Here is a 20,869-nt window from a genome sequence, read left to right as displayed (position 1 = left end):
ATTAATTATAATTTACTATCATAAATTTTCATTTCTAATCAGATTTCAGACTTCTGTTCATACAAATATATTTGGTATAACTTTGCCAAACTTATTGAAAAGAAACCTTGAGGTCACAGGTTCATAATTTTCAAAAGGAAACATGTACCTAGGATAACGTTTAATTCATATTTTATTTTGATAAGTATCTTGAGGAAATTTTTACGTTGTAATAGCAACAATTATTTGTCAATCAATTCATAGTAACAGTATAAAAATAAAAAAGACGCAGATAAGCAACAAAACGGCCTAAAAACCTTAAGTTAAATATAGTACATTTGTAGTTTTAATAAAATTCTACTTTACTTCAGAATCCTATCCTACAATCAAACGATGGTCGTGACAGTGTGTAATATATTATTTGTATTACAGGAACTTTTACCAAAAAATGTGTATTAGTAAAAGGTATTACATATTGAAATATATAATATAGTCAAGATTTTTACAGGTAATTTAACAATGGTTCACTTTTGTCAAGTTCAATTTGCATAAAATTTCAATATTATGCTCCTGCATGATTTCATGATTCATAGATTTTACATGTACCTGTATACTGAGTAGCATTGATACTTGACATTTGACACTGACAGTAATGTAATGTCACTGTCAGTTTCATATGTGCAGCATGTGTTTCGACATGGTGTGGATATGGTTTTGGTTTTACATGTTTTTAAACAAAATAAAAACATTTTAAATAATTCTGCCTATATTTTAACCAGTTTGGGCCTACGTATTTAACCTGTACTTGTGTTTCAATCAAAATGCACTTTATGTGTGTATGAATTAAAATAAAAAATTAAAATGCATACAAACGTGTGTAAAGTTTGTGGTGGTGCTGATATGAACCTTGTCGATGGGTTTTATTATTGCGTTGAATGCGGCACGCAGGACCAGAATATTCAAGAAAGAATAGTCGAGAGTGCAGCTTTCATTGGCTTATACACGAAAAACGCTAAATCCAAAATTCAAAATGTGGAAGAGAAACTGAATTGTAAGCAATTTGTCTTTATTTCAGTAGTTTTTCTTTCTTGCCAAGATGACAAACTGCTTTTCAAGCCGCCGTTCCAAAAATGATGGAGGTTTTCAATATATAATTATTTTTGGGTTTGTTTTTAACAGATTACAGTAAATTAAATTTAGAAAAGTTAAGAAAATTTTATAATACAGGCCATGATGTTTAACCATACAATAAATCAAATTTAGGGACTTTTAATGGAACATTTGGTGTTGCAAGAGCAAGAGTATTTACATAAAGTAAAACAATATTATGAGCAATACTATAAATAAGTTCCAATTGAGCACAGACACATGCAAGACTTTCCAAACTAGAAACACCGTAACACACCGTAATGAAACATAAGGGAAGTCCCGCGTTCCCTATTGGGGTATGGAACAGATGATATACATCTGTTTCACTGATCCATTTTTTTATGTATAAGTTAACCATTGCACCAAGGGGCAGACAATAAAACATACTGTAGTATTTTGGTTGTATGGAAGAAATCATTCACAATTTTAAAACTGCCCATTGTAAATCTTTTGCATAAGTTCTGTAGTATGTAACAACTGCTTTACCTCTATGTATGTTTAATAAATTATCTCTATTATCATATCATAGTGTTGTAATTGTGATGTATTCATTCATTTACTCATAATATAAGGGCTTGGATACAACCTAATGAATAAAATATGCAACCTACTGAGGGTTATTAAAATAATTCTTTAAGACACATCCTTTTTTATTATTTACAGTGGTAACCTAATAATTAAGGTTGACTTAGATGGCATTTGTGTAATGTAAAAAAATATATACTTGTATCCTCAGAATTAAAAGGAACTCGAGAAAAAACAATTATGTATGTTATTTGTTCCAGTGGGCCCAGAATGGTGTAAATGGCATGCATACAATTTTATAATAGCCGGCTTAACAGATGAGCTGATTGCAGCAGGCGCCGCACCTAGTGTGAAACAAAAGATACTATGGATTTGGACGAGATATATGAAATTCTTTAAAACTAAGGATACTAGGTAATAAACATTATTATAATTAGAATGAACGTGATAATAAAATGAATATTTATATTACACTTAAACAACATAAGCCCCCTACAACCTACAAAAAATTCTTTATTTTCTGACACAAAAATAGAGTGATAGTATAATTTTGTTGTTTCTGTGTATGTCTCCATCGTAACCCCAAATGGATGAACTGATTTTGATTTTGGTCCTTTGTTTTAAAAGTGTTGTTAGTTTTAGATCTTGTTAGTGATGTTTTATGAATATCAGTCAACAACAACCACCACTTAACAATAGGGAATTAAATATTTTTCACAATTCTCTCAAACAGGTTCAAATTTGTCAAAGTGTATACATATGATAAATTTAAAATGACACAACCCACCAACACATAATGCGTTGGGAGGATGTTAAATTTTAATATAATTTATTTGTTATGTACTAGGATTTAGGATAGAGAAAATATTTTTTTGTGTTAGCCTACTTAAATTTGGTAGTTTTTGTAATTTAAACAAATATTGGTATTTGGTAAGCCCATAAAATAGAATAAAGAGACACAGATCACTGCAACAGTGGCCTTGGTGATTGCTAATAATTACGTAAACCAACCTCTTAAGCATAATTTTTTCGAAAGAAGTGCTTTTGCATATGCTTAACAAAAAAAGGGCATTTTAAAAGAATATTGAGTAGAGATCTTACCAAATGTATAATGATAATGATATGTTACATGTTTGTTTCAGACCTAAAAGTCAGTTTTTCGTAAATGATGATGAAAACAATGAGGAATGTAATGAAGGAACAAATCATGATGATGATAATGACAATATTGGCAATGTTCATGAAACTAATGATAAAGGTGGTAATGAAAATACAGAGGAACTTGCCGAAAGTGATGTAAATGACCCTAATTATGAGGCTACTAGTAATGTGGGTGGTGAAACATGCAAAACTCATGATGATGATGATGATGATTCAGAATCAAACTATAGTGAAGATGATAAATATGCAGATAGGAGGGAAAGAATGAAATCTCGTATCAAACATGTCACTAAAGGTGTTATCATAGCCATTTTTTATATTGCTTTGAACTTAGATAGAAGTGATATTCAACTATCATGGTTATTAAGGTATGTGAGGTGGAGGGATGTTGACTTTGTCACCTGTACCAAATATATACCGAAAGATCTAGATGTTACTGGAATTCCTCGCTTTTCGAAATTTCGAATATCAATCACGAGGTTGTACAAACAGCATACAATTCGCGGAATTGGTTTGTCACTGATGTATTTTTTAAATCTGGGTTTGCCTATAGTACCGGATTTTAGGAAAATGATAAATAATTATTCAAAAGAGTTATGCGTACCAGAGGATTTTAAAGATTTGGTTTTGACTCTCATGAGTCAATATCCAAACCAACGTATACAACTGAGTCGATACATGCATTATGCAGTGAAATTACCAGATTATGAAGCGATATGCTTATCGTATTTTGTAGTAGCGTTTAAATTATGTTTCGGTTTGGATGATGAGTATGAAAGACAAGTCACCAATGTTGTTGATAAAATAAATGATGAAAAGAATTTAAGTAAATCATATAAAATCAGTCTATCCACAAATACAGACAGGATGTTTTCCTTTATAGAATGGTGTGAATATATAAAGTTGCGGAAAATGATTGTTGGCAAGCACAACTTGCGAATGGCAAGGTTACTCAAATCAGATGTAAATGATTTTGTATTCTTAGAACACTTAGATAAAATTAAATTTAAATCGTCTTCATTATCAAGCGACATAATAAAAGATATGTTAAATAAAATTCCTTTAAAAACCGAAATGGCTGTTATTCCGAAGGATGAATTTGATGTGAGTTTTACTCCTATGGCATCATATACTGATGTTATCATTGAGTACATTCAAGATCCAGATTTGAAATTAATGCTAAGTGAAGACTTTACACAGTATTCGCTTGAATACGCAATAAAGAAATTGCGGCTTATAGAAAATGAGGATTCTAAAAATATTATCAGAGGCGTTACTAAAAACAATAAACTTATAAATAAAAATATAAGTGGGAACTTCAGCGCTCCTACTGGTGATGATGCTAAGATGGTATATATTAGATTTTGTGAAAGAAAAGACGACGCTTCAAATTTACTGCGTCAACTAAATGGAAAAGGATGCGAGAATGAAAATTTAAAAATAGATAGTAATGATAGTTACAGCACAATGCCTGAGGAAGACAATAATGGATTTCAAACAGTAAATAACAGTAAGAATTATGATACTGACAATACTAAGGTTATAAATGAAAATAACGATAAATCAAAAATAGAAGATGAAAAATCTTTAATATTAGAAAATGATTGTAGGACTATCACGTTTGTAGACTATCCAAATGCCTGTATCTATGACGATGACAATAAGGATGATGTTAAACAAGCGATAGCGATGATGAGTGAATCTTTTGGCAACTTAAATGACGAGGGTAATTTTTTTGATTACATTACTAATAATTGTTTACAATCTCCTCAGAGCAATAGCCCTGCGGCTCCAAATCCATCCGAAAGTGTAGATCGTAAAACTATGATAAATGAATTAATACGACGCGCGTGCTCCACTTACAAAATAGCTTTGCCCCGTCCAAGGAAACCTAAAACAATGCCTAACAAGGACAAAAATACACCGGTGAAAAGTAGAACGAAGAAAGGAAAGTATGTACCTGCCGATTACAGAAGTGGCATACATATGAGAAAATGTGAATCATTTATCTTTATGATGCTTCAGAGCTATTACAACAACATACAAGTACAAAATAATGATAATAAAGATGGCAATCAAGAACAGAATTGTATTAACGAAAGCGTACAAGAGAATGTGGAAGAAGCATCTAATCATGCTGAATGCACTTCTAATGCAGAAAATGGATCTGACCCTATTGATTCTACTGCAGATTGTGTGGTACAGGAAGACGACGATGATAATGAAATGGAACAGTTGCTAGATGCGGACGAAGAAGAAAGTGAGGAAGAATTTATTCTACCTGAAACGGCGCAGTTGAATGATGAAGACATTTCAAAATTAGACGAAGCAGCTGATAAAATACTAGAGAAAGAAACAGCTAGATGTGGCCGTCCGCCAAAAAAGAAATTAAAATTGAACGAAAGTACAAGTAAGAAAACAAAAGATACAAAGATAGAAAATGAAAAACTATTGCATCCATCTGCATGGGGTGTGAAAAAATTCAGTTATTGGATACGACATTACTCCGCTCAGACACAAATGCAGAAATCCAAAGACTTGCATGATACATTTAATATTGAATTATACAACAATTTACCAAAATCTTTCACATTTATACTCCATGAATGTGGTTCCATTATCGATTCCACGCCATTTCGATTGTACAAACATATTGAATGCCTTGAAAGACATATTATGCATAAAAATAGAAACAAGAAAACAATTATAAGAAGGAAAAGAAGATCAAAAAAGTCTGTTAAGAAGTAATTTCGTTTATGTAAAATTGTAAATATGTATATACTTGTAGATTTTAAATAAAAAGGATAGGTACCTTTTTCGCTTTGAGGGCGTGGCCTGCTTTAATGTTGCGATGGAATGATAGTGAACGCCAACCTTAACTTACCAGATCTTACATTGATTTAATCATGCTGATGCTGAATTAAAAGTATTTAAAGTATTATAAGTGCATGTAAGTATAAATATTTTTTAGTTCCTTCTCTATGAGGAAACCGGGAAAATTTCTTCTCAAATAAAAGTAAGAATACTGGCAATAGCGGCAAATGGCTTTAGAAGCAAAAGTGATTGTGTTTTTGTGATACCTACCTACGTTTACTCTCGTAACTTATAAAATATATATTGCTTTTAACCTGAAATTATGTTTTATTTTTCAACACCATCACATTTTTAATATAAAAAAAATATTTTATGATGTAGTGGATATGGAAGATATTAAAATTTATGAAAAATTTAAAACTACAACGCGGTCACATAAATTTAACGCCAATGATAACGTCATTGCCTATTGGATGCAGGGAAGAGTGCGGAGCCTAGCATTCCGGAAGCGCGAAGCCGCCGGCAAATGCTAGTTTAACAATAAAATATTGCTCATTCTGGAATGAGAGATTGGTTACAATAAATTAATATTTACATCACTGGAATCCAAAAAAGTATTATATTTTAATTAATATTACCTACTTTGAGTTAAGTCACCTGTGAAAAAAAGGTTAAAACGTACGTTCCAAACTCAATTTTAACACATATTTGCGAATTTGTGGTAGAGACGTCAATCTCAGTCAACTATATTATCGAAGAGAGGCTATAGAGATACTCAAAATGTTGGGAAAGAATATGATTAATTTGTTAGTTCGTGCGAAAAATAAACCGAAATTCCATGTGCCTCAGCGGAACTTTGCCCAAGTTGGTATAGTTATAGCAACACCTGCAAGAGCACCATGTTCCTACTTTGTATGTATTCTGTAATAAAAAAAGACTATTAATTGCTTTTATTTAGGTATAGGTACCTATATTTGTACATAAGCTGGTTCCGCCACTTTACACTGAGGGCTTCGGTCCAGCTTGCGGATCAGGTCACACATCTTGCATAGCTAGCTAGCTACTTGTCGCTGCTGGCCATCCGCCTCTTGATAGTAGTGATGATTTTTCATTTAGCGCCTGCTAGTGGATTTAGGATTATGTCGCTACTTGTTCCAGTGGGCCCACGAGGCTGATTTTGCTGGCATCTATAGCAGCTTCAATTTTTGCGTACCACATGCGAGGTTGCACTGCTTGACGGTTCTACTTAATCGAAACTGCTACACTAAATATTAATCGAAAATAATATTTTTGCCTTTTCAGGAAAAGTTGTTGCATATGGCGTTTATAACAGCTTTTTGGCTTAGCCCAGTCTTATATTTCTTGACTCAAATAAAAGTATGGCGTCGAGAATATATTGAAAATAAATAAAAGTATTTGACTCATAAGGGTATTTTCATTTAATGTTAAGCTAGCGATACGCTTTCGCCAAGCGCGCAAGTGTAAATATTTTTAACAGGTACTTAGTGTATAATTTCAAAACTTTCCGACAAAACAACCCTCCCTTCCATTTAAGAATTTTACCTGAAGGTCTATTAAGACATTCTTTTGATGACTATCGACTTCATTAATGTATCTTATTAAATAATGAGTCGTCTCCACATATCTCAACGTATATAGAAACGATCCGTTTTATTTTTAAAGGAACCGGGTATTATTTATTAACACAGGAAAGGCTCGTATTGTCCCGAAGATAACGCGAACGAAGCCGCGGGCATAATCAAAAAATATTAACTCTGGGGGGTTCGGAAACGATATAAGTGAAGTCCCATGTCCTTTAGTGGGGTATGGGGCAGATGATGTACACCTGTTTCACTGATCGATTTTATTTACGGACAAGTGGTGGACAAAAGGTGATCAGCCTTCTGTGTCCTGCCAGACCGAGACATTTTTTTTTCTGCGTCCCCACCGGGAATTGAATCCAAGACCTCTCTTTTCTATGCTCATGCGTTAACCACTGTACCAAGGAGGCGGTCGGTCAGTAACGATATGGTGATATGTTTATTATTTATATTTGGTACCTACACGAATATTAAGCGCTGTGCTGTGCGCAGATTAAATAATATGTACTTTGGCGCCAAACAAATCAATAGCATTAAGATAGTCTGTAATCTGTCATCATATATTGCAGATTGCTTAATCTGTGTCTGTCATTTGTGGGGGAAATTAAGTGAGGTTATGTTTAGGTTTGTTTACTAACAGTGACCCTAAAAAATAATTATGAAAGAATCGAAGGTGCAAGGCCAAACTCCGATAGAGGATTTGAAAGAGCTACGTAACTATTTCGCTACACATAATGTTACCAGGGAGTATATAGCGCATACTTCAAAAGTACATTCCGTTGGTTGGTCTTGTGATGGAAGGCGATTAGCTTCAGGCTCTTTTGATAAAACAGTTGTTATTTTTAATTTGGAACGAAGTAGACTAGTAAGTATAAACAAAACAGGCTACTTCCAGAAATATGAATGTCAGTAGCGAGCATTAGCTATAAGAACAGAATTTTTTAGAACGATAATATAACTTTTTCTGTATTATAGCGGCATATAAGTTTCTGTTGCTTGCTCCTGATATTCTTTTACGTACTTAATACTATAGTTATAATTATATAGAGATTAACACAATACTATTGCAACCATTATTTTTCTGTATGTTTTTATTGTTAACGAAATATTTATTAAACAACTGTCTAATCTAAATTTAACAGGTACAAGACTTTGTGTTCCGTGGCCATACAGGCTCAGTGGACCAACTGTGCTGGCACGCCTCACATCCTGATCTACTCAGTACAGCTAGTGGAGACAAATCTGTTAGAATATGGGATGCTCGGTATGACAATGTTATCAATAAAAAAGAGTAAAATCTGGCTATAATAAATACATATAAAATAGATTATTGCACATACCTATTCCTTGAAATATGTTCAATAATTGGGCCCTACTGTAAAATGATCTTTAGATAATTATATAATCTGTGTGAATGTCCTTCTCATTATTGAATGCTGAATCAAGGGAAACATATTATTATAACCATAAATATACCTACTATAGTGTGAATAAATGTGTTGAAGATGGAGATCCAAATCTATGAGTGGTGTTGCTTAAGAACCAAAGGATGGAAACATTATTACTTTAAAGTGTAATTTTGTTCAATTGCCATGCTCATATCATATTGCTAATTTTAAAAGAACTACAGTTTCATGCCAAATGAAGAATTGGTGGTAAATAAAGTATTACTGTATATGTATATGGACAATTCAAAAGCACTATTTCAAAGTCTATTTGTATTGATTAATGTTTCAGGTTGTTTTTTTTCTATGGTATTGTGTAGCAACAAGCAGACGTCTTGCCTGGTGTAAAACGAACCACGCCGCCCATAAGCACCCATTCTGCAAGAAAATGACTGTGTTGATGTCCTTAAATAAGGATGGGGGGTGAAAATTCTTCCCAAAATGAATGCATATATTGTGGGATGAAAATTAATTTACGCTTAATTAATTGTTTTCTCAGATCCCACAAATGTGCAGCGGCAATATCTACGAAAGGGGAAAATATAAACATAGCGTGGTCTCCAAACGGGTCGACAATAGCCGTAGGAAATAAAGAGGATTTAGTGTCGTTTATTGATGCTCGCACATATAAAGTTGTGAGTATGATACGCTCCAGAAATATTTCTGTTTCAACAAATTTGAATCTTATTTACTTTCTTTTACAATATTCATGTACATTGTGTGAGGAGAACTTTCTTTAGAAGCTGTGGTTTTGCAATAATATAAATGAATTTACAAAAAAAAAAATTTAAAACTTACTAAGAACAAGAAATATTTCATATTATTATTCAGGTCCATGTGGTCCCATTTAAATTGATCTAGATCGATAGAAGGCGGTTTAGTTTTTTGTTGAAAATTATTATTATTGTAATTATTAGGTAACAGAAGAGCAATTTAATTTCGAAGTCAACGAAATATCATGGAACATAACATCGGATCTCTTCTTCTTAACAAATGGACTGGGATGTGTTCATATATTGACGTAAGTTTGATTTCATCATATATCTGCATATTTATTTTGTCAAATATCAGTAATTAGTGAGTAAAGCTACACGCAGATCTTCATATTCACTCTTAATCGATATTCATAAGATTGAGGCTACTACCCTCGGCTTAAGCCCTAAAAACCGGTTAAAACAGATTTTTTTACCCGTCTTTTTATGTGCTTCAAGTAAAGGAATACAAGCGGCCTCACTGCGATTTTCCCCCTCATTCAAAAACAGCAGATTGTTGTTTGTTTTTTAATGTAGCTGGTGGGTCGCCTGGTGGTAAGCGCTACCACCGCCCATGAACATTTACAGAGGCGTAAGGTCCTTCATCCCCCCTGCCGACTTTAAATTGAAAAGGAATTAGGGTTAAAGGAACTGGGAAGGACCGGGTGGGGTAAGGAAAGGGATATGGGGCGTCTTGCCGCAATGCGTTTCCGATATACCGTTCTGTCCGTGCAGCTACCCGTCGCTGGAGCAGCAGACGGTGCTGAAGGCGCACCCGGGCACGTGCATATGCATAGAGCACGCGCCCGGCGGCCGCTACTTCGCCACCGGCTCGGCCGACGCGCTCGTCTCGCTGTGGGACACCAGCGAGCTCGCCTGCTTGCGCGTCTTCTCTAGGTAATGATGCAACCCTACAGAGCCTAATATAAAATGTGTGTTCAAGCATATTTAATACTCTATATCTGTGTTGAAAAATATAAAATGTGTGTCTTAAATAGAAAATCAATGATTTTGTAAAACTATTTTATTACTACTACTTGATATATGTGCAGGTTAGAGTGGCCGGTGCGAACTCTATCGTTCAGTTTCGACGGAAGGCTGCTCGCTTCAGCGAGTGAGGATCATATCATTGACATTGGTGATACCGAGACTGGTGAGTTTCTTCTTGTTAATATATTTTTTTTATATGTACTCTTGGTATTTTTGGTAAGGGAAGTACCAGACCCACACAGACAACTAGCGTGAAATAGTAGTATGCTACAGAGGCGGAGTCCCGTTTCCTTTTCTTTACTCTTCCCAGTCAATCCTTTGTTTACCCCTTACCCATTAAAAGCGGCAGCGCATCCGCAGAGGCATTGCCTCTGTGAATGCTCGTGGGTGGTGGTAATCGCTTACCATCAGGCGAACCACCAACTCAGTTAGCTGGATGGTTGGTATGACATAAAAAAAAAGAAAAAAATTTAATAGAACGATCTCCTTTTTACCTTTTTTTCAGGAGAAAAAGTGGCAGAAATCCCCGTGCAAGCGGCAACATTCACAGTTGCATGGCATCCCTCAAGATATCTAATAGCTTACGCGTGTGAAGACAAAGAACCTCCAGAGAGAAAGAGAGACACTGGCAACCTTAAATTGTGGGGTCTAAGCAACAACTAGTAACAATAAAATGATTAAATAATAATTAGTTTGGACAAGTTTTTTATTTGTGTAAACACTGGTAATAAATTTCAAATATCAGAATTGTTTTTTTTTCATATTTGTTATTCTAAAACTTTGAGTTGTTTTGATGTAAATTCTGTGTCTAATCAAAACTTTTAATGAGAAAATTTTTATGTAAAATTATACCGAACCTAATGTAATATTATATAGTACCGATATTAAATCTGGTCTTCATGACCAAACTGCCAATAACGAGATTAAATATAACATTTCGCAGTAAAAATAAAACATTTCGCAATTTATCCAACATTTTATTTTCTATATACACCTATATACAACCAAATCTTTCAATAATATCTTCAAGGCACAGCCATTTCCCCCTCCGTTCACCAAGTTTCCGTTTGGAATCTTCCAGAAGTCGTCATGTTTTGCATAAATCCCTTGGCGTCATCTAATTCTGATAAAACGTCATCTATAAACGCGTCTTTCACATTATTCGGCATGTTCTTAGCGTTACCGGCTATGTAAATGTACGCTCCTTCATTGATAATTAGATTGCGTAGAATATCTTTATATTGTGCTATTTTGTGCTGTACGTATCTGAAGAAATAAATAATTGTTATAATTTTTGTATATCATAGCGGGCATCTGAGCTGGTGGTTCGCCCGAAGGTAAGCGATCACCACCGCCCATGAACATTCGCAGAGGCACTGCCTCTGCGAATCACTGTTTTAAGGACCGATGGGTCGAATTCTTTCCATTTAATTATTCCATTAATTATTTCTAAAAATCACAAATTTATATCAAATACTCACTCTTTATCCTCCTTATCCCTCGAAAAAGCGCAATACAACGATATCTTGCCGTCCCTCTCCCACATTTCCAATTCTTCTCTACAATGGAAGTCTTTCTCTTTGTAGCGACAGCCGAAGAAGAGATGTATAATGTTTTTGTCAGCTATGTTTAAATTCACTCGCTCTTGTATCAAACTGCGGAACGGGGCCAAGCCTGTTCCGGGACCAATTAATATCATCGGAATGTTCTGGAACAATTGGTAATGGAAATTAATTTTGTATTAATATAAATTTAAGTGTTTGTTTATACATTATGGCATTTCATATAGATATTTTAAGAGAAAATGTGTGAATATATTTATTTATTTTACTATAACATCTATTACAACTGTTTCAGTTCAAATCAGTTATTTATTAATAGTATTAATTCAAGCGCCATGTTTTGGAAAAATAAACGTGTGTATTTTAAATCTATTACACTGTTTCATTTCGTCTTCATTATATACATATATTAGCTACTACAAAAAAAGTCAAGTGTGAGTTGGACTCGCGATACTAATGGATACGTAATAATCCGAAGAGCAAATGTAAAAACAAATGAGTCACCCATCAAATGTACGACCGTGCCAACCGTTGCATAACCACGTATATATACATCATCTCTCAAAGGTTTAACTGTCTAACTATTACGCTTCATAGATACACAGACAGACAATAAGACGGACAGCGAAGTGTTAGTAATAGGGTAGTAAACCGTAGTAAAAGTAAGTAAGGGTTGGTTACGGAACCCAAATGTACCCTACTATTTCTAACAGACAGTTATACAGACAGCGTATGAGCTGCCTTTGATAGGACTTTTTATCCCGATTAAATTTCGGGATAAAACAAAAATCCAGATATTCGGGCGGAGCCAGGACGAGCGTCTAGTACATTATAATAAAAACCAACTCACGGCCGCAGGAAACTTAAAGACTCCTTTCTTTATCCACCCATACACTCTGTCACCAACGCTTAAGTTTTTAAGCCAAAGGGAACACAACCCCTGCCTGGGTTTCTTTATCTTGGTCTGATATTCGACAACCGCCACTAATATATCAATTTTTTCACCTGAAATGTACTAAAATGATTATTTTCTACAAAAGAGTCACCGATTTCCCTGGGGGAGGTACTTTAAAATGGGACTAATAAACTAAACAATAAAAAAATTATAGGAGAAATGAGAATCTAGTTAGTTCTTGGGAATGTCGGTTATATGGAAAAGCGTAATTATTTAGATGAATTTTAGACAAAAAAAAATTTGACTTATTTTTTATTTACTCGCTTATATTAGCATCACTTGTATGTTTGTATGTAACCAACTCCTTTAGACTCGATTTTGACCCACTTTAAGCTGACTGATTGAATTCAAACTTTGAACACTTCAGGATCTGTGACAATACAATAATTTCATAAGCTTATCTTTTTATCCTGATTAGGATCACCAGGATTGAATATGAATCCTTAAATACTCTATAAGAGTGGAGACAGTTCAGTTTATACTATCATTAAAGCGTGTTTTCTTAGTGTTTTTAACTATAAATATTATTATAGCTAATATATCACACTTACCCTTAGAGGGTAAGCAACTGCTGGCAATTGAGAATGAGCGCGGTTTGATCGTTGAAAACAATTCAAACAGAACTTCTATTGTTAACTTTGACGCAGACTTGTGGAAGTCGTGGAGGACCTGAAATTTAAAAATGATATAAATAAGTGTAAAATTAATAATAAATTTGGAAATATTTATAAAGCATTTCAATGCTATAAAACTAAAAATTAAATATTGTATAAATTTAGTCTTATTGTCTTAATTGCAATGTAATTGATGGTTTAATTAATTCCGTGGTTTAGTTCAGTTTAGGTTATATAAAATCTAATCTCAATTTGTGGAAGTGGAAGAAAACTATTTATTTATATATTAATTGCGATTAAACTGAATGTTAGAAATATTTTAATCTATACCTCCAAAATAGTCCTTTTAGGTCGTCTACAATAGTTGAGCCATTCCTCTTGCCCCTCCGCTGAACTCAGCTCAATACACTTGTCCCTTTCTAACTTATCGTCTGATATTTGTGCGAGAAGAGAGAAGACGTATTGTGTGGGAAACGCCTTCAAATCCCAGTACTGTTCGGCTATTACGTATAGTGGTAAGGGTTGTTGTAAAAATGCTGGGACTGGCATGTCTAAAAAAATGTATATTTTTTTATATTCATAAATTATTTGATTTACATAATGTTTATTATTTATGTTCTAAATTGCTTCTTTTGCTCCATTTTTATTTGTAATTAAACTTATTAAATATTTGTGATTAATTCCTTTTAATTTGTAAGTAATAATTAAACTTATTTTCATAAAGAAATAAGTTCATAAATTTAGTTTCTGGATGCATTGGAAACTACATGCTGATTAGATTAATGAGATTAGAAAATATGGGTTAAATATCAAAGACGTAAACAAATATTTGTCATAGTATTTATTGACATATCGAAAATAAAAATTGTGCTGTAATGTATGTTATCATATGTAGAATGAAATATTTGGGAAATAGGGTTGCCACAACAATAAAAACACATATAATAAAATAAAAAAACATTTTTATTTATTTCACTATTCCTGTTGCCACCCGTCTTCGCCACTGAGGAAACGCCTCTTAGCCGCTGTATTCATGTAGGGGCGAAGCGCCCATTCTGTGTCAGCCGCGTCTAGGGCTTCTAGCGTGCCTAGCTTTATCTCGTAGAGCTTCATTTGGAACCTAGGCCCCACTTCCGATAGCTCAATGTCTTTACCCACCTGCGGAAGTATATATATATGTATTTGTAAAAAAAAATTGTTATTTTTTCAAAGATTACAAAAATAAAAAAGCTCTCCGAAATAAAATCGCTATACAAAAACACTATATAATTAAACAGGCGATTCATTCAACATGCAACACATTTTGTTCATTGGGAACGACCTTTGTCTAAAATAAACTTTTAAATCAGCGATATTGTGCATCTGTATTTACTATATAGCAAAAAGCGATTATTTTAATATTAATATTACAAATAGACACAGCCAAATATATTGGTACAGATCCAACTATAACACACAATAACTGACCTTCTTGTACGTATGTTGTCTAAAACATACATAATCGTCGTGATTAGCGAACGTGATCACCCTTTTGGAGTCTGGCTTCGGCACCGGGAATAAATACTTCAGTATGCTCATCGTCCTTAATCCTGAAAGAGAATAAAACACAATCATTTCTATTGTGTCGACCGACTTCAAAAAATGGAGGAGACTTTTAATTCGACTGAATTTTTTCTTGTGTTTGTTCACCTTGTAACTTATTGTGAGTTAGGCGATTATTATGATTTTTTTTGGTATTTGAAAAATGTGTCCACCATGTGATCCCATCCCTTTGAAATATGGTCTAGTTATGGCAATTTGAATTTGCGAAATTTGATTATTGCGGTTCATATTTTTGCTAAAAATTATTTACCACAGATGGTGTTAAATTTTTGAAATATGAAACTCAGTATTTGCGTAATAACATGATGATTTTTTTCTTGTAATTTACAAAAAATATCTTTTGCTCTATCAATCAATTGGCTGTAGAGACATGCTTTGCATACACTTTAAATCCAAAATAATTTTTAGCTAGTTAGACAAACACTCGAGAAAGAAATAAAAAAAAACAAAAAAAAACTAAATTTTCATACTACTACATATTTGTTTTTTAAATAGGTTAAAGTGTGACATTTAGATATTAAAATTTTTATTAAATCTTCATAATCTCGAAAACAGCTGGATCCAATTGAATGATTTTTAAGGTAGTTGGAATTGTCTATGCTTACTATCATATATACATATGATATAACATCACTGGCAAAAATTTGAAACTTAAAAAGGTATTAGAGCGGAGCCGGGGCGAGCAGCTAGTATATGTATCAAAAACACTCACCCAAATCAGTTTTGAAGTTATGGAATATGAGATGCGGGTACTGTTCACTCATAGGGCCGATGTCGGGTATGTCGTGCCTCATCACCACTCCGGAGAGGGTGAACGAGGCTGTGGGACCGTAGGGCAGGTGGCATATCACCTGTTGAATATAGTATTTACGTAATAAGCTTTTTCACTAATTTAAAACTTGCCGCGAAGCAAAAGAAAAGATACCCGGTCTGTGGGTTTTTCACATATATTTCCTGATCCTGTAGAATTTCCTAATTTGAAACTATCTATTTACAAAACGTCAACCAAATCAGTTTAGATTACTAGTCGAATAGGCCACAAGAAATAGGCGTGAAAGGACATGGAGTTTTTTTTGCAATAATAATATTAGTAGGAATAAGCAATTACAGAGAAAGAAATCCTGACACTGCTTGAAGCGCTTCCTTTAGTGTAGGGTTTGACATATATGATGTAAGTATAGAACTAAGGGGTTCAAAATAGAGAAAAAGCGAAATGCCTTCGCATGCGACAATTATAGTTGTGATGTGGGAGTTGAGCATGCTTCGGCACAAATTGGACCACGTTACCACCGGTAAAGTACCCCACCCCGACAAAAAACCGGCGTGAAATAGCATACTTTTATGATTTGTACATTGAGTATAGGAGCCATAGGGCTGTTTCCGTTTCTTCACTCTTCCCAGTCCATCCGTTTTTCCCAGCTATCAATCCTTTCCTTATCCCTTACCCCCTAAAACCGGGAAGCGCTTTCGCAGAGGCACATAATCTAAAATATAATCAAAGTTTAAGCAAACCCAACTTACGAGACTATCAGGCACACCTCTATGCTCGTGCACCACAATAAAGTCGGTGACGTCGTTCGCGCGGCACGCGTGTATCAGCTGCGACATCTCGTAACCACCGCGGTTCATACGCTGGCTGTTTGGGAATATCAACCTGTAAAACAATTCAACTTTTTGTTTACGTCATAAAATATTATGTGCTCGCGAAACTGCGGGTGGAGAGGTAATAAATATAAAGCTTGATAAATAGAAAATATGCTTGTGTTGTCTTAAAGAATGATATAAATTACCTCTCTCACATTTATTTTATTTATTAATATAATATGTGAAAACTTAATGTGCCCTGATGATCATGTAATTACATAAAATAAAAACTAGGTTCGGACTAAGCCTCAGAAATTAATGATATACAATATTGTTATCAAGACTTAGGAATCCTGCCAGACTGAGACATTTTTGACTGGGAATCAAACCCGGACCCCTTGGTTCTTCGCTCATGCATAAACCACTGTACCAAGGAGGTACCCTTCCTAGGTAGTTGTTATGTTTATGTTTAAATGAGTAAGACATACACAAAAAAATATAACAATAACAACTTTTAACAAAAAACCAAACTGCCTGCAAATAATAAGAGCTAGACCAATTCAAAAGCAACCACGCCGCAGGCCTAAAAAAGTTATCAAAATTGGTTTCTCCAGTTGAAAGTTCTGAAGTAATAAGCAAAAAAAAAAAAATACCATCAAATTGATAACCTTCTCCTTTTTTTGAAGTTAGTACAAAAAATACAAGAGAATCATATCCCTTATTGCAACCAAATAAATGCAATAAATAAATTAAACTATAAGAGGCATTATGTTACAATCATTATCATTTATTCTGATCAAAAATTAATCACCGCAAGCTTTAAATTTTAACTACCATCCCAAAGCAAATACTAATTACTGTAGGTACATAATGAATTGGTATTCTAAGTAAATGCATATCCAGGAACTAACCTCAGTTCTTTAACAAACATCTTCAATCTAGCACTGGGTTCTCTTGAAGTTGTGATCATTATTTTAGGGTCTTCCACACCAGCATACCTATATTCATCATCTTGAGAATTTAACGTGTTTGCTCCTCCACTGAAACCACCAATTACAGCAGCCTTTTCAGGACCTGGCAATTCAAAATATAAATAAGAAGTGCAACTGTTCTATTTCTATATAAATTCATTACAATGTCAAATTTAGTAACATTACAAGTGTAGATTCATCGTGTCTAAAACTTGAGTGAAGAAAATATTAACATAAGTTTGTAGGTTATTTTCATTCTCCACAGTATTCAATAAAAGAGCAATCGTTCCACTTACCTTTATCTTCAAACTCTAATCTTTTCTGTAATGCGATAGCTTCTTTTCTCAAATCACCATGTATTGGAATGTTTTCTTCCAGGCATCGTTTTAACTGATCCTTTTTCGCTTGTATACTTTTTTGTTTTTCCTCAGCGGACTTTCTGTACAAATACTCACGGCGCAAACGCGCCTGTCTTCGCAACATGTTTAAATTTGTTACTAATTGTACGCGCTATTTAGTTTTTATTCCCGTTTCATTTAAAGAATTTATACATTCAAACAATATTAAAGCTCGCACATGGAGCTGACACTTGACAGTGACAACTGACATTAGTGCATGAGGTTGACAGTTGACATTTATCAAATGGACGAGTGGTGAGAATGTTTAAAATATATAAATCATAATTACCATTAAGTAAAATTTAATTAAATTGAACAAATTAATTCTATAAACGCACAATAAAACGAGCAAACACAACCAAAGTACTTAAAACTAATAAATACCAACTGAATATGACATTTGTTGTTGGTATTGTATCAACAATTAGTATTTATATTCGATTCCGCTCACGATTAAAATGACAGTACTAATTTATGAATTTTAAATCGCGCATGCCCGTAAAAACTTCACGAAAATCTCAAATTATAATTGCAGTAAATCACTCATTGTAGCTAGAAATGTTATTTGGATAGCACATACAAAATGTTTTTTCATTTTCCCAAAATTTTCTTACCTTCATGGCATTCTTCAACACACAGCATATAATGAGGTTTTATATCAATCTGATGACTTGCTAATATACTAAACAGATCATCAATATCTTCTTTGCTATTTCGAGGTCTGATGTTGAATACATCACCAGGGTTATAATTAATTTTATCATTTGTTACTGATTTCAGAACCATCAGTCTAACATCCTGTAAAAAACAAATTTGATGTATTTATATTGGAATGTTAGCTGCAGTGTTCTTATTTTTTCAAATTTTAATCTAATAATTCAATCTCTTATTAATTTAATCTCTTAAAATGTCAGTATGGATAAAGGAATTTGAAATTTAATTAAGAAGGAAAGCATATAAAAAATCCCAATAAGAACTTACTTGAAAGTGACTTTCATGAGTAATGCGCTTATTATTTTCAATTTCCAAATGTAACGGATTCACAAAGTTGTCAGTGTTGCTATTTTCAAAATAGATATCTTTGTTGAGACCATTTTCCTGAAGGGCAATATCACAATTACTCAGGGACACTTTCCAACGGGGTATGAACTTTAACTCTCCAATGTCTGGTGCATTGTGATCAGGTTTTATTTTATTTAAGAAGGTCTTAAGCCAGGGTATCATTACAGCGTCATGGCCTAAGTCATGTTGATAGTCGCAGAGAGCTGTAAACAAAAAACATTAAGAACTTGCCATTTGGGAATAAGCAAAATAATCATTTGTTACTCAAGAATAGTATGGGTTTGTTGTGATGTAAGAATTTTTTGAGCTACTTAAGAGGTTTCAGCTTAATAAGAATTTCATTTTTGTCCTAACAATATAGGAGGAAAAGTATGGATGAAATTTTATAAACAACTGTTAAATGACAAAAAATATTATAAAGTACAATACTCATCTTGTGAATTTGAAACTTTTATACTGAGTCATTGCTTATTTCATTTGAACACTGCTTACAGTATTAATTGGAATTTATAATAATTTATTTACAAGTGACAGTGTAAACCCAATTTATAACTAAATATTTAACTTTATCTAATCAATAAGAAGGAAACAGTTTTTATTGATCTGTCATGTCAGTGGAATAGGAGAATTATTAACTTGCCGGTAACAATGACCAGTTTAAATATAATTTGTATTGGTCTTTTTATAAAATGAGAGAAGACTGATATGTTCATGTGTTACTTGACATTAAAAATAAGATTATTGTAAATAACACAAAGTGTAAGAATGTATTTTGAATACAAAAAAATAAATAAATGGCAGTTAAATAGAACAAAAGTAATATTTCTATGCATAACCTTGTCCTGATTAAATTGATTATCTGTGATACAAATATTAATTAAATACTTGGAAATTCTGTACCTATGTCATGTAAAGGCTGTGCTCCTAATTGCAATAGACGTTTATGCAACTTTTTAGCCGCAAAATTGAATTTGGAATATGAGGAATCTCCCAAGCCGATTACCCCAAACTTCAGGTTCATTAACGATTTCGCTGGAAGATTTTTCCGCAGAAGAAACTTCCAGAAGGTCTTCATATTGTCTGGTTCGTCTCCTTCGCCAGTTGTTGAGCACACAAATAAAGCATATTCCTCATGAATAAGGCGCGATATTGGATAATTATCCATCGCCTGCACCGGTCCTTTCATGTCCAATAACTTTGTGGTTCGCCATATTCTCTCGGCGTATTCTTGGGCCGTATACGTCTGGCTACCATACAATATCACGATTCTATTGGCAAGCGCCATACTTTTATTCAGAATTGTACAAATTAAATTGAACTATAATATTAATCAGCATAATCACAATACAATTATTGGATGACAAACTTTGACTGAGTCAGTGATGACTGATGATTGACAATTGACATTATCAGCTGATCGACTGGATGACATTAACTTGTCAAAGAAATTATTGAAATTTTATTAAAAAAAATCTACTGGATCAACGTTTCTTATTTGAACATAAATGAACATATATGTATATCCTATTAATATCTGCAGATTACCTAATAATTTGCAATATTTCGCAACATTTGAACTGAAACTTAATCTCAAAATATTTGTGTAGTATTTAAATATTTTAAATAGTATTGCATGTACCTTTTAATGTACGAAATCAGAACTCCACGCGAAATTGGTACAAATTTAATTAATGTTAAACGGAAA

The 20,869-nt window shown here is 33.5% G+C and overlaps 4 protein-coding genes across 4 annotated transcripts; 2 read left to right on the top strand and 2 right to left on the bottom strand.

Annotated features, from left to right (window-relative positions):
• Nucleotides 1-660: 660 nt before the first annotated feature.
• On the top strand, nucleotides 661-5,703 carry LOC119837922. The gene is made up of 3 exons (XM_038363713.1): nucleotides 661-1,030; nucleotides 1,914-2,067; nucleotides 2,796-5,703. The coding sequence occupies exons 1-3, from the start codon at nucleotides 841-843 to the stop codon at nucleotides 5,560-5,562; spliced, it is 3,111 nt and encodes a 1,036-aa protein (XP_038219641.1). The 5' UTR covers nucleotides 661-840; the 3' UTR covers nucleotides 5,563-5,703.
• Nucleotides 5,704-7,804: 2,101 nt separating this feature from the next.
• On the top strand, nucleotides 7,805-11,358 carry LOC119837771 (THO complex subunit 3). The gene is made up of 7 exons (XM_038363523.1): nucleotides 7,805-8,094; nucleotides 8,372-8,493; nucleotides 9,174-9,309; nucleotides 9,592-9,695; nucleotides 10,162-10,323; nucleotides 10,479-10,579; nucleotides 10,922-11,358. Exons 1-7 carry the CDS (start codon nucleotides 7,888-7,890, stop codon nucleotides 11,077-11,079), a joined length of 990 nt encoding a protein of 329 aa, XP_038219451.1. The 5' UTR covers nucleotides 7,805-7,887; the 3' UTR covers nucleotides 11,080-11,358.
• Nucleotides 11,359-11,380: 22 nt separating this feature from the next.
• On the bottom strand, nucleotides 11,381-20,546 carry LOC119837770 (NADPH-dependent diflavin oxidoreductase 1). The gene is made up of 8 exons (XM_038363522.1): nucleotides 20,065-20,546; nucleotides 19,084-19,367; nucleotides 18,717-18,900; nucleotides 13,878-14,098; nucleotides 13,485-13,602; nucleotides 12,829-12,983; nucleotides 11,898-12,124; nucleotides 11,381-11,682 (listed from the first exon to the last, which is right to left on the bottom strand). Exons 1-8 carry the CDS (start codon nucleotides 20,447-20,449, stop codon nucleotides 11,469-11,471), a joined length of 1,788 nt encoding a protein of 595 aa, XP_038219450.1. The 5' UTR covers nucleotides 20,450-20,546; the 3' UTR covers nucleotides 11,381-11,468.
• LOC119837772 (U3 small nucleolar ribonucleoprotein protein IMP4) lies at nucleotides 14,511-18,187 on the bottom strand. Its single transcript, XM_038363524.1, has 6 exons — nucleotides 18,001-18,187; nucleotides 17,645-17,807; nucleotides 16,671-16,803; nucleotides 15,862-16,000; nucleotides 15,015-15,136; nucleotides 14,511-14,705 (listed from the first exon to the last, which is right to left on the bottom strand). Exons 1-6 carry the CDS (start codon nucleotides 18,185-18,187, stop codon nucleotides 14,523-14,525), a joined length of 927 nt encoding a protein of 308 aa, XP_038219452.1. The 3' UTR covers nucleotides 14,511-14,522.
• Nucleotides 20,547-20,869: the final 323 nt, after the last annotated feature.

The sequence above is a fragment of the Zerene cesonia genome, chromosome 29, assembly GCF_012273895.1.
Source record: "Zerene cesonia ecotype Mississippi chromosome 29, Zerene_cesonia_1.1, whole genome shotgun sequence".
Classification (NCBI taxonomy): domain Eukaryota; kingdom Metazoa; phylum Arthropoda; class Insecta; order Lepidoptera; family Pieridae; genus Zerene; species Zerene cesonia.
This window is presented reverse-complemented; position numbering and strand designations above follow the sequence as displayed.